The following is a 14228-nucleotide window of genomic DNA, read 5'->3' as shown; positions in this document are numbered from 1 at the left end:
GCCAAGCTAATAAAGCCTTCCCAACCCACTGATGCTTACCCAGCATCAGCTATAAGGAATCACTCTGACCTGAACTCCCCTAGCACTTAACCATTCTTAGGGCACTCAGCATGTTCAACCCTTGTATTACAATTATTTTACATATGCCTTAACCCTTTTTCTGCCATCCTGAACCCTGAGGGCCAAGAAAGCATCCCTTCCAGCATCCAGAACTGAGCTCTGCTTACACACTTGGTGCCAGTGTGGTAAATTGTTTAGGTGGCTGTGATGGTTTCTCCCAGTGCTGCCACATGCCCCTTTGCATTGTGATTTTGCCTCTCTTCCCATCAAGACAGGAAGTTTATGTCTCCATCCTTTGAATCTGGGCTTGATCTTGTGCCTTGGCCAATGAGACATTAGCAGATATGATACAAGCAGAGGCTTGTAGAGCATTCACTCACTGAGGGCTTGCCCTCTTTGGGCTACCATTGGAACCCTGGACCACAAAGGGGAGAAGTCCAGGCTGGCCTGCTGGAGACAGTTTGCTGTAACATGTGGCCTGTCTGACAGCCAGCCCCACCAGTCAGACGTGAGTGAGGCCATCTTAGACCATTCAGCCCCAGTCTCTCTGCCAGATATCTGCCATGAGTGATCCCAGGCAACTCCAACAGAGGAACTGCCCAACTAAGCCGAGCTCAAAGAGCCAACCTACAGAATAATGAGCAAATAAAATGGTTTATTGCTTTAAGCCACTATTTTTTATGGCGGTTTGTTATGCAGTAACACCCAGTAGATGTTGGTTAATAAAATACTAAATAATAGCTAGCATTCATTGACCATTTACTATATGCCAATAACTAGTCTTGGAAAATTACACAGATTAACTCACTTAATCCTCATAAAAATCCTGGTATAGATTTTATTACTGTCCCCATTTTCAGGGGATGAAAGTGAGGCCCAGAAAAGTTAAATACGTTGCCAGGTCCAAACCTCAGCAATCTGGCTCCAGAAGCTGCACTATAAACCATTATACCATGTTGCAGAATGAGGAAAACATTAACTCATTGATTTGCTGCCTCAGATACATACATGCTGAATTCTATAGCATTTGGGGGTCCAATGCCCAGCCGATGCTTCTAACCTTCCCACACCATGTCATCTTAGGTTTGCTCCAGGTACTGGGCCCCTCCTGCCTGCTTCAGGGAAAGCCCAGCATGGGGAACTGATTTACAGACATGCCATCTGTCTGTCTGTCACATCTCCTTCTTACAACCTTTGTTGGGTTGCTGGTTCCAGCGGTACAGGTTTCATCTGGAGAGGAAATGCTCGGGCTCAACATGTCAGTGTTGCCCTTTTGCGCTGTGTCCTAGCTTAACCTGTGCAACCAGGGATATTTTTCACTCGGAATCTTTGTATTTCCTTAGATCTCCTTTTTTAGAGGTAATCAAAGGAGAAACTGGATATGAAATGACTTTTTACAAGACAAAGAATTACTTGACTATAACAACTGTTATTGTTTGTTTAGATTTTAACAAAGATGTATTTAAGCACCCATAATGGGCATGACAGCATGGGCACCATGCCACCAAGGCCAACAGGATATGGTTCTTGCCCAGGAAGCTCAGGTTCTATGATGAGGAATGAGGGGAGGACACATGTAGACAATGAACTAGAGTTCAGTGTGTGAACATCCATTGGAGAGTTTTGTTTAAAGTACTAAGGTAGCAAGGAGAACAAAGCAATGAGCAGGAAAAGATGGAGGGGGTGATATTTGAGTTGGGTTTTAGAGGATGAATAAGGTATCACTAGATGAAGACGGGAGGAAGGGGAAAGAGGAAGGAACCAGAGGAAGGGGGGAGGGGAGTGCATGGACGGAGGCATGAGTGGGTGGGGACAGCCTATGTGGGGAAGGGCACAAGGTTGGGACAGTCTGGAGTGCAGGGCATCAAGATGGTAGGGGGTGTGAACCCAGTTTATAGACAATCTAATGTGCCCTGGAGAGTGGGACACTCTGAAGATTTATAAGGGGCAGCTGGCCAAGCAAAAACTATAGGAGGGGGAGGGAAGGAAGGTGGGAATTCGCTTACAGTGAGTCTCTGCTCAGGTAGTTAGACATGAAGTCCACGGCGAGGCTGGTGTGGATTGTGTCATGAGAGTCTGGCTTTCTCTAGGACACCTCACAATGGTTTCTTGGTGTGGGGACAGAGCCCCAGAAAGCAGTTTCCAGGCTCTCGGCCTCACATAGAAAGGTGCTGGCTCAGGTAGTAAATGGCCATCAACTGTGATTACATGGCCATCAGCTGCAACCAGGGAGCCATTGGCCACTAATATAACTGCTATGGCTACGCTAGCAGAAAATGGGGGCTACCAAAAAGATGGTGGCTGGGCCTGCAAGCGGCACAGTGAGGGTTGAGAATTGTGTGGCTCCCACTTCCTGTGTCTCCAACCCAACCGCCAGCCCAGCGAGAATATAATAGTACGACTCCCCTACCTATGGCTCCTTGGGTGTTCCTTTTTGGCCTCACCATGTCCTGTGAGATCCCGCATGACACCCCGCAGACCGCCTTGCATAACAAATGGCGCAGTGAGCAGGGTGCCCCACATGACACTTGGTGAAATCACCACAGTCCCAGGGCGGTGGCGGTGGTGGTGGTGGTGGTGGTGTGGGGGGAGGGAGCTGCCTAAATCAGAAACCAGGTTTATCAACTCACCAAGGGGGATTGTCTTTCCGGGAAGATCTAAATTTACCAAAGTAACATGTGAAGGTTAATCTTCATTTACAGTAAGTGTCAAGAAAAACAATTATGATCAGAATACCAATTAGTTGATTTACACAAGAGATTTAACTGATTTGCCCATTTCTTCCCATGAGCAAGGTGTGGTGGAAAGCTGGCCCATCAAGCTGTGAACCAGAATCAGCAGCTGGTCATGAGACAGGTTTGATAGGGCCTGGGGCTGCCATCTGTGTGGCTAATGTGCCTCCAGGGCTGAACTGGCCTTGGGCGCGTCCTCTGCTCCAGACACGGTTGGATTGTCACTGCCAGGGCAGCCTCTGTAATGCTCCTTTTCTGTGCCTTCGGACAGACACATTCTTTATGTACCTTAAACCCCTGGCCAGCTTGGAACTGCATTGCTCTCCCAGGGTTTTCTCAACCTTGGCTACATGTTAGAGTCACCTGGGGGAAATTTACGTTGCTAATGCCTGAGCGACACCCCCAGAGATTCTGATTTCATTGGTATGAGGTGCAGCCTGGAAATGTGGAGTTTTTACAAGCTCCCCCGTGATTTCAGGTACAATACAGGTTGAGCTTTTGCTTTAAGGCAATTGTGCATGTTCCTGCTCAGGTCCACTGAGTGTTGATTTTCCTCTTAGAGGATCACTTACCATGGATCAGGTGCCAAGTGCTTCTCAAGCATTACCTTGTTTAATTCTTTAACCAGGCCTGCCAGTCAGTGACGAAGGGCAGGGGTACAGGGGACGGCAAGCAGGTATAATTCCACAAAGACCTAATTTCAATCCCAGCCCCACCACGTAATAGCCAGCTGACTTGGGGCAAGTTACTTAATCCCTCTGAAACGTAGTTTCTCTTCTGTAAAAAGGGAATAATAATATTCTCAAGGTTGTTGTGAGGAATAAATGAGGTAACAGAGGGAAATCAACTAGCTCATCATAGTCTCCACCATATTGGCTCTATTTCAAAGGGAGAAGTGGGAGAGACTGAGACATCACATTCTTTGAGGGTCCTCGAGAAAGGGGAGCCCCTATCATATTCTGGTCAAGGAGTTCGAGAAACATGCAGTGGGAAGGTGTCTGAAACCAACCCCCGTGAGAATGCTATAATCTATTTCCCTTCACAGGATCCAGATGTGGGAAGGAGGAATGTTACAGAAGATATAGAACCCACCTGAGCCTGAGCAGAGCACACGTGGCCAACCATTGGCCACAGGCCAAGTGTTGGAGTGGGGATAGGAGGCAGGCGCCCCTAAGAGGCCAGGCCAGGGAGGTCGCACGAATACTCTGTGTGTGTGTGTGTGTGTGTGTGTATGTGTTCGAGGCCCCTTCAACGGGATCTGTAGGTCCTCGAGTCTCTGGAGGGCCTGCATTCCCCGGGGTACCCTCTCACTTGTCAGGTTCCTGCTAGATCTTTGCTATTCTGACCCTTTGGATCTCTCTGGGTTGCATTCCTCAGGGTCTGCTTGCTTCTTTCTTTCTTTTTTTTCCTTCCCTGCAATTTTTTTTTTAATTTATTGGGGTGACAATTGTTAGTGAAATTACATAGATTTCAGGTGTACAATTCTGTATTACATCATTTATAAATCCCATTGTGTGTTCACCACCCAGAGTCAGTTCTCCTTCCATCACCATATAATTGATCCCCCTTACCCTCATCTCCCACCCCCCACCCTCCTTACCCTCGCTTGCTTCTTTCTTGTGGCTGGAAGGATATGTTCCCAGGAGAGCTGCAATGGGACTGCCTCGGGGTCTTCTCTTGGGAGTTGTCTGTGCACATACCCCTTTGGTGGGCCTCAAGCCTCAGTGGGGAGCCCCACTGCACACACATCGGTCAGCAAGCGAGCCACAGCAGCAGAGTCCCCCATGCAGCCGAGGGCCACAGGTCCCCTCTCTTCATCCCTGCACCTGGAGAAGCAGAGGTGAAACAGCCAAGAGAAGCCTTCTTGGCTCCCCCACAGCTTTTGTTTTGAGGACAAGATGAGAGCATTTACATCCATCTTGGTCCAAATTTCTTTAAACAAGAAAACACAAGTCAAAACATGATATTTATTTGGGCTGAGAGGGTAAAGAGAAGCTAAATCACTGATCTGAGAAGCAAAATAGAAAGAAGAGTCAGTAACAGCAAACCAGCTCTGCCTCAACCCTTTCCCATCCGAGCACTTGTTACCATATCCTGCTGTTATTCTTGAATCGAGAATGTGGCTTCCCTGGTATTTATTTTTTGTATGACGGTCCCTTTGCCAGAACTTAGTTCCTTTCCAGCTCCCTTGGTTGAGCCTGGGGTAGTTCTTGAGGGACCCACAGGACCCCCGTGGTATCTGAGTTCCCAATTTGCCATTTCCCTCTAGTCACAAGATGAGCTGGACCCAGATCTCTGTGCCCTGAACTGCCCTCTTGCCAGTGCCTATTCTGGTCAAGCAGTGTGAGAAACATGCAGCGGGAAGGGCCTATCCAGGCAGTGCCCTCCCCTGTGGCTGGGTCAGTGCCCTGGGCTTCCTGATGAGGAAGAAGCCCCCTTTTTTCCTGACCTCATGCCCCACTTTCTAGAAAAGACACTGACAGAAGTGGGCAAGCTATTGAAGCAGAGGTGTGGACACTTCCTACCACATGGATTTCTCTGGCCTGGAGGCACTTAAGAAAGCTTGCTCTTTGAGCCCTACCTCCTCCCCACTTTACTCCTGCCCCCACTCTCCTTTCTGGAAAATATCCCAGTTCTTATTTATGCCCATCCAAAGTCCACACCCCAGGAGGAACATCAAGGATGTGAGGCCCTGGGGCCTGTGGCCTGACCAGGCGGGACTGATCCCCTGGGACGCCCCGGCTCAGATGCATGCCAAGCCCTGATCAGGCAGCTCCTGGCCTGGTTGCCTGAGCTCCTGAGGGTTTTTGGTTCCTACCTTCAGTGACATTCTGGGCATTTATGCTGGCTGCTGCCCCTTAATGCAAGCCACAGTCACCGATGGCCCTAGGAACAGATGACCCTTAACATTCACCCACAAGACTCCCTGAACTGCTGCTGTCACGTGACCATCCTACCCCCTCTCATCCTTCCCCACATGGTCTATATAAATGGCAGGAAATTGGAAGAAGATTATTTGGCAGCGTAGATAGATGACAAGGTGACAGGAGGAATCGTTTTGTTCAGATCATGAGAGGCAGAGAGATAAGATGAGGAAAGCTGTCCAGGGACAAATGTCGCCCACAAGGAAACAACCAGGGATTGTCCTTCTCTCACATAAGACAGCCGCCTGCATGTCCAAGGCTTTTCCAATCCAGGGATGGAGGCGGACACTGGAATTGAGGGATGGGGGGATTATAGGACCCGAGGCAGCAGAGACACCCCCACAGGACCTCAGAGGGAATATCAGGGAGTAGAAGCTGAAGTAAGAGGAAAAGGAGTGAGAAGAAAGGGCAGAGAAAGAATGTGCTAAGACTACAGGGAATGAAGACAGACAAGCACCTTCCCAAGATCTGGGACACAGACCCGGTGGGGACCCTGCCCCGGGCCTTGAGAGAACAGCTGGTCTCCAGCGGCCTCACCTCCATATTCAAGACCCAGGGCAGAAAAGGAGCTGGGCAGGCCCAAGAAAGCTTCTGAATGTACTTAATGCCACTGACCTGTACATTTAAAAATGATCCAATGGTAAATTTGACCACAATAAAAAAGAAAGAAAGAAAGAAAAAATGGTGCAGTCACTTTAGAAAACAGTCAGACAGTTCCTCAAAAGGTTACACATAGAATTACTATATGACCCAGCAATTCCACTCCCAGGTATACACGCAAGAGAAATGGAAACATAAGTCCACATGAAAACTTATACATGAATGTTCAAAGCAGCAGTATCTATAATAACCAAAAAGTGGAAACAACCCAAATGTCCATCAACCGATGAATGGATAAACAAAATGTGCTGCATCCATACAACAGAATATTATTCAGCTATAGAGGAATGAAGTCCTGATTTATGACACAACATGGATGTACATGCAAAACATTATGCTGAGTGAAAGAAGCCAATCACAAAAGACCACATGTTATGTAGATCGATTTATATGAAATGTCCAGAATATAGGCAAATCTACAGTGACAGAAAGCTTAGTGGTTGCCCAGAGATGGGAAGGGGCTGAAGGGAAATAGGAAGTGACTGCTAATTGCTATGGGGTTTCCTTCTGGGGTGAGGAAAATGTTCTGGAATTAGATAGTGGCAATAGTAGCACAAATTTATGAATAGACTAAACCCACTAAATTATACACACATGTTAAAAGGGTGAATTCTATGGTATATGAATTATACCTCATAAAAAATAAGATTACAAAATTGTTAGAAAAACAGGAGTCTTCTGGGGAAAAGCTTGGCCCTCACTCCAAGCTCCCAGCTAGCCATTCCTCTCCTCTCTGGGATGGGAACACAGCAGGTTTGGTGGCAGCAAAGCTGAGTCCCTGTGTATCAGGCATCACAGGCTCAGGATGCTCTCAATAGAGAGGGGGATGAAAAGGAGGGAGATGGGAGAGAGAGGAACTTGGGGTCAGGGAGGAGGGGACCTCAGGGTGTGAGAAAGAAGACGAGGGCACCAGGCTTCCTGGCCCAGTGCCCACTGCTCCCCCTACCCAACACCTTGACCTTCGGGCCCCAGACACATTCCCCATCCCAGGCACCGCCTACTCATGAGAGAAGCCCCCGTGAGAGAAGGCAGGGAGGTCAGGGACACAGGCAGCAGCCTGGGGGAGGCAAGCCAGGGGGTTGACCTCACAGGCCGTAGCATCCTGGTCCCCCCGGAAGAAGATGGAGTCAGCAGAATCAGAGGAGGGGTCCTGGTCAAAGAAGTTGTAGGGTCGGAGGAAGAAGCCCACACCATTCCCCACAGTCACCGTGTTGGGGATGTCCTCTGCATGTGGGATGTGCAGGAAACCGGCTGTCACCCAGGCCACCAAGTCCTAGCAGGGGAGAAGGGAGAGGATCATGAGGCCTGGCTTTGCTAAGGACACGCCTGCCTCCCACAGTAGCCTTGTGTGTAAGGATCCAGCTCCCTAACCCAGGAGAAATGTGAAATCATAAAGCTTCATTTCTTAGTGGGTTCTGCAGACCCCAAGGCACCTGGCTTGGGAGAGAGTGAAGTGGCTCATCTTTGCTCTTTAACTGACCTGCCCTGCAACAGTCTCATTATTGATGAAGTCACTGAAATCCACAGTCGGTGTCCAAGGGTCGTTCAAATTGTAGATGCTGGTGCTGCTGGGCTCCTCCTCCTTCCGCTGGGTCACAGCCAGCTGGTACCTATAGGAGATTTGGATTAGACCCACAGGTCATCAACCGGTCCTACTGTCTGAAGCTGCACTGAAAACACACAGGAATAACTGAGCACAAAGGTCGCAGGGTAGCAAGCCTCTTCATTATTCTCTGTTCAGTTCCCATTTCCTCTCTGTCTCTCTCTCTGTCTGTCTCTCTGTCTCTCTCTCGTTCGTAGAGTTTTCACATTTATTCAATATCCTGTATCTCAAACATCAACTGGCCCATTGTTCAGACTTCAGGTCCAAATGTCACTGGTGCATCCATCCAGATCAGAGCCTGGGCCCTGGATACTTGTGCACGGACGGGGCCTGATTCCTATTTTAGTCAATGGCAGTATTGCAAATGCCTGGATTTTAGGGAATACTCCCTCAGATCTGTGTTTCTCTCTTACTCTTTGTTTTTCCCTCCAACTTTTATTGTGAACATTTTATACCTACAGAAAAGTTGAAAGAATAGTATAGTGAACACCTATAACCCAGATTCTACCTCTAACACTTTATTATATTTGATTCCTTATGTAACTCTCCATTCATCCATCCATCCATTAGGCTTTATTTTAAATGGCTAAGGATTGTGGCCACAGGACTGTGTGTGTATGAGTGTGTGCGCATGAGTGTGTGTGTGTGTGCATGCACACCCATAGGAGGTGGCGAAACCTGGTTTCCCAGCAACACCTGGCTCTTCTTACAGTCCATCTTCCCCAGCCTGACACCTCCCCCTCCCCCCACTCACCTCCCCCAGCTGAAGGCTCTCTCCATGGAGCTGTTCTGGGGCAGAGGCTCCCCAGCAAAACTGAACACCTGGATGCGGTAGCCCCGCGGGTGACCCCACTTGTTGCTGTGGTTGCTGGCCAGGTACAGGTAGCGAGGGTGGGTGCTTCCCAGAGGAAAGGCGGCCTGCTCCTCTGTCTCTAGCCGCTTCCGGGTCACCTGCAGCCTCTGCATCTGGTGCTCAGGGCTCCAGGGTACCACCGTGGGGACAAAGGCCATATCCTCAGCCCAGACCCAGTTCTCCAGTCCTGTGGGTGCGAGGGAGGGACAGGAGGGGGGTGGAGGGAGGAAGAGTGGAGTGAGGTCTGGTCATGCAGCTGCCCTGCCCCCACCTGGCTTCAGAGGCGGAGTCAAAGAGAAGCCGCGAACTCAGTGTGCCCCTTCTTCCCTTGCCTCTCCCCAATATATTCCTGATGCAGAGATTTGGAGAAGGTCCCTCTCCCTGATGTCGTCTCTGGTACCAATCCTAGATGCCTTGTGACTGGGCCTTCTCTGACCTCCCTCTGAGGGGCTCCAAGGGGAAGGGGCTTCACCTGAGTTTGGAGCAGTCTAGCCGCAATATGCAGAGTCACGATCTTTCTGACCTCAGGAAGAGGTCTGCACCTCATATCTGAAGCCCTATGGCATCACCAGAACCACCTTATCATGAAAATAATAACAGCCATAGATCACATTTGTTGTACCTGAAGGCGCTCTGCACAGGCAGCGTGCTTTACATGTATTGATGATTTACTTGTATAACAATCTTAAAGAGGAGCTACAGTTGTCCCCATTTTACAGATGGGACAACTGAGGCCTAGAGAATTTAAATAACATGCCGTGTAACCAAGGGTACATGGTTAGTATTGTGACAGTGCTTGAGGACCCAGGTCTTAGTCTGGCTCTACACTGCCTGCATGTCAGCACATAGAGGAAACAAACACACAGTGGCCCCACCACACATGGGCAGTAGACACGTGGGCCAGAGGGAAGGTAAGTGAGACTCTGGGCCCAATGCTGCTGGAGCTTGGAGGTGTTTCCCATAGTTTGGAGTTTAGAGTAGAGCCAAAGACAGTCTGTTCAACAGAAAGTTTGGAGTTTTGAATGATTCGTTAGAGTCTAACTATGTCCCATATTAGAAATTAAGTTAAATAATCCGTGACCAAAGAGCAGTAAACCAAAACATGCTGGACGCTCCCTCCATACCTTCCAAGACCAGAAGAGAATAGAGACTGTTTAACCAACCCCTCAGTTCCCTTTTGTGGATTCACTGCCCGTAGTTCACACCCCAGGGTTTCCACATGTCGGTGACAATTAAAGGCCAAGAGTTCTTTCTGGTACAGCCACACAAATGGACTCCTGTAGATAATACAACAATAGCTAGTACTTCTCACTACGTGTTAGGCACTATTCCAGGAGCTTTAAGAGTCATCATTGCTTAGATGCAGAATAAAGAGATGTGTGTGTTGGTCAGAATATACACATACATATCTTAGCTAAGTCCAACGACAGAGCCAAAGAGCAATAAGATCCCAGTCATAGTGAGCACACCTGGGACCCAGATCTTGGTTTCTAAATACTGTTCTCCAATGGAAGGAACCAGAGCTCCTTGGAGAAGTGGTTGATTGACTCCAGGGCTGGAGCAGGAAAAAAACAAGATGGAATTGGAACATCTGGTGGGGTCAGAAAATAAAGAAGTGCTCAAAAAAGGGTGGAGGCATGTCAAAAGCACACAGAAACCAAACCGAAAGATGTCCCAATGGCCAAAACTGAAATAATTTAAGAAACAAATAAATGATAGTTCTGGGAGGACTGGATTACAACACTTAGAACAAAATAAATATCTATGAATCCTACAATTATGAATAAATCATTACATGTATAAATAAGTGAAAAGAGAGGGATAACTCTTTCTTATGGAGAATTCCTATTAATAAATGTATAGAGAATAGGGAAGAAAATTTAAACTACCAGGAGGGGAACACTACAGTAATAATTGTTGCAGGAAAAATCCACTAATTGATGCTAAAATTAGTGGGCAAGAATTTAAGAAGAAAAGAAATAGAGTATTTGCATAACATCAAAGTAATTTCCCCCAAGATATTTATTAATTGAAAATGGAGGATGGTGAACACACAATGGGACTTATAGATGATGTAATACAGAATTGTACACCTGAAATCTATGTAATTTTACTAACAATTGTCACCCCAATAAATTAAAAATAAATAAATTTTAAAAAAATTTAAAAAAGAAAATAAAATGTAAAAATATTAACTTTTACAATGGAGAATGTCAGACGACATCACTGTAACCAAGGGATTGAGGTCAATATCACTGATAATAAAATATATCGACAGCATGTACCCCTTGATATGATGCAATGAGAATGACAAAATGACATACCATCATGTTTCTCCTCCATTACAATGTAGGCCTCCTGAGAGCAGGAATGTCATTTCTTTTGTTGAATTGTGTTAGTGAAGTGCTTGGCACAAATATGCATTCAATATGTTTGTTGTTTGCATGAATGATACGTTATTATGTAAAAAACCAGAAGTAGGGGCGTGGTGGGGTGGGAGATGGGGGGTAGGGGGTGGTTGATGAGGGAAAGGGGGATCAAATATATGGTGATGGAAGGAGGACTGACTCTGGGTGGTGAACACACAATGGGATTTATAGATGATGTAATACAGAATTGTACACCTGAAACCTATGTAACTTTACTAACAATTGTCACCCCAATAAATTAAAAAAAACCCAAAAAACCAGAAGTGGCAAAACAAATATACATTATGATCCAAATTTGGTAATAAAAAAAATCTAAATATGTGTATCAGTATATCATATTTATACATAGTATACAATATAGTAAATTCTGTAATTGCAGATGCAATATTTTAAAATATGGAAGAATTTTTTTTTCCTACCCCACCACTTGACTAGAACTTTTGAAAGAATTTCTTTTAAGTGTGGAAGAATAACTGATCTGCTAAGGGTGAAAATCTCTTAGGAATCCAATGACTTTCACATTTATGTCATATACTTTTACCTTTTTAATGTTTCAATGATAATTTTTAAAGCTTGGTATGGAGACTTCGGCCCCCTTTTCTGCAATCCTTGCCCACAGGGATGTCTTACCTCCTACATCCAGGTCCACCTTGAAGTGAGCGCTGTGGGTGTGGGCGGTGCCCAGCGTGTGCTGCCCAACCTGGTTCCCGTACCTTCGGGCAGCACCAAAGAGGAACGCTGAGCTGATGTAGCCCGTGGCATGGAATTTGACTTCTATGGCCCCACTGGGGTAGAAGACCATATCCCACACATAGTCGTAATTGAGCATGGTAGACACAGATCTGACGACCAGCACTGTCTCTGTAAGGCCCCCAAAATAGTGGGGGTGAATATCTGAGTGGTGTCGCCTCAAGGGCAAGCCCTGGTTCTGTTCAAACACACAAAAGGCATCTCGTATTGTCTTGGGGGTTTGGGACTCCAACAGGAAGTGCCAGTCCATGTAGGTTGCCAGGTAGGGGCAGTCCACCCCACGCGTCAGGGGCGAAGAGAAGTGGCCCAAACCAAAGCCACCATCTGTGTACCGGCTTCTCAGAGCACAAGGAGAATTGCCACCATAGACCGTCAAGGCCTCCTGGACGCTGACTTCATAGGCCACTCTCTCCCCTTGGAAGTGGATGTCAAAGACCCTTGGGCCACTGAAAGCTCCGAGGCCAAAGGAGAAAGTCCACAATGACGAAGCCACTTGACTCCCCTGGACACTGAAGCGGGGGCCCTGAGGATAGAACTGCAGAGGGGGAGCCGGGCCTGGGGGCACCTGGGACTTCAGGGACCAGGACGCACCTGTGCCATTGTCTGGGATCAGCACCACATTCACCAGGCCGGCTTCAAACTGGTCCTCCAGCTGGGCCAGACTCTCATAGTAGCGGCCTTGGAAGAACACCTTCCGGATGGTCCAGCGGGCAGGGTCCAGAGCCTTGTGGTCTACCAGCAGCTCCAACCCCACGGGGTGCAGGTAAAACCCAGCCCCTGAGATGTTGTAGTAGAGGCCAAACCAGGTGGCCCGGTCCCCTGATTGTAGACCTCGGGGGGCTGTATTCATTGTCACGAGGTTCCTTCCTTGGCGTTCATAGAAGCAGCAGTGGTGGAGAAGACCGTAGCCTGGGGCAGCTCTCTGTCGAAGATCATCTGGTCTATGTCCAGGTACTCTCGCATCAGCACGGGGCGTCGGTGATAGGGCAGGGGGCCCCCGTGACGCTCCACGGTCACATCCCGAATGTAGGAGGGGTGCGGAAGTGGCCCCACCACCAGCTCACTCACGTTGGGCTGGGCCTGTCCGCCAAAGAAGACGATGGCCAGTGCCTCCCGGGGAGGCGGAGGGCGCCCCCGGTCCAGGTGGGCCAGGGCTGCAGCCTTGGGGGGCAGCTGCAGTTCCACCGAGAAGATGCAGTTGTCTGAGGGGCGGGCATGGGCTGCATCGACCAGGCCTGGCCCCAGCTGCTGGGTCAGAAAGCTCATCACGGCCGTCAGCTCCTCTTGGCTCAGGTCTGCAAACAGCTGGCTCTGGCCAGGGTGTGTCCAGGGCTGGGCACTGGGAGTTACGGAGGGGCAGTGGGGAGGCTGAACAGGCGTACATTCCCTCTCAACTCCTTCGTCACTCCCAGTCCCACCTTCACCCACGCCTATCACCAGAACACTACACAAGGACAAAATAATGAAGACAGCCATAGCTAAAGCTTCAGGGCTGTCTTCAGGTTCTTGATTTGGAATGCAGAATGGGAGACAGAAAGCTAAATAGACAGGACCTAGATGCGGGATGCCTCTTATAGTCTCTGGAGTTTCCTGGTCTCTGGGTGGTGCTGCTGGGCCAGAGGCATGTTGGGTACATTGAAGACAATCAGCCAAGGCCAGAGGGTTGGGTGGGGGTAGAGCTGAAGCTGGAAGGGGCCAGGGTCAGGCCAGGCTTGGGAGGTGGGGCCGAGGTAGAACCCTGGACTTTAAGTGGCCCACGTAATCCTCTGTCCGCCTGTTCCAAATCAAACACTCAGGGTCAGGGTTGGGGAACTAAGTGGGGGAGGGGTTGGCTTTGGAGATTACACAGCTGGAGGAAGGCAAGAGGGAGACATGACAGGGGCAGAACGGGCCTACTCTTGGGTTCTTCCTCCACCCTTCACGTTGAACCTTTCTCCTGACCACCAGGCTGCAAGTGAAACTCACCTGCCCACACCTCTCCATCCAGATTCCCTGCTTCCTTCCTCTAGTTTGTGGTACAATCCAGGCTCTGTTCCTCGGCAATCTGTCCCCTATCGACCAGAACTCTACCAGCAGCCCAGGGATGCTTGAGAATAATCCTGAGAACACAAAACACCTGGGAGGAGCTGGGGGCCCAACGGGCTGAGCCAGGTCAAAAATGTGCAGGCCTTGAGCACCCTAAGTCACTGGAGCATGCAGGGTGTGGGGCCGGTTAGA

The 14228-nt window shown here is 48.7% G+C and overlaps 1 protein-coding gene across 1 annotated transcript; it reads right to left on the bottom strand.

Annotated features, from left to right (window-relative positions):
• Positions 1 to 6746: 6746 nt before the first annotated feature.
• On the bottom strand, positions 6747 to 13651 carry LOC109455815 (amine oxidase [copper-containing] 3). The gene is given in 5 exon segments (XM_074319816.1): positions 6747 to 7649; positions 7857 to 7986; positions 8734 to 9019; positions 11892 to 12882; positions 12885 to 13651. Coding segments are annotated over 5 exon segments (2286 nt in total). The 5' UTR covers positions 13488 to 13651; the 3' UTR covers positions 6747 to 7373.
• Between the last annotated feature and the right edge of the window lie 577 nt (positions 13652 to 14228).

The sequence above is a fragment of the Rhinolophus sinicus genome, linkage group LG15 (assembly GCF_036562045.2).
Source record: "Rhinolophus sinicus isolate RSC01 linkage group LG15, ASM3656204v1, whole genome shotgun sequence".
Classification (NCBI taxonomy): Eukaryota; Metazoa; Chordata; class Mammalia; order Chiroptera; family Rhinolophidae; genus Rhinolophus; species Rhinolophus sinicus.
The sequence above is the reverse complement of the archived record's forward strand: the minus strand, read 5'-3'. Positions and strand labels throughout refer to the sequence as shown.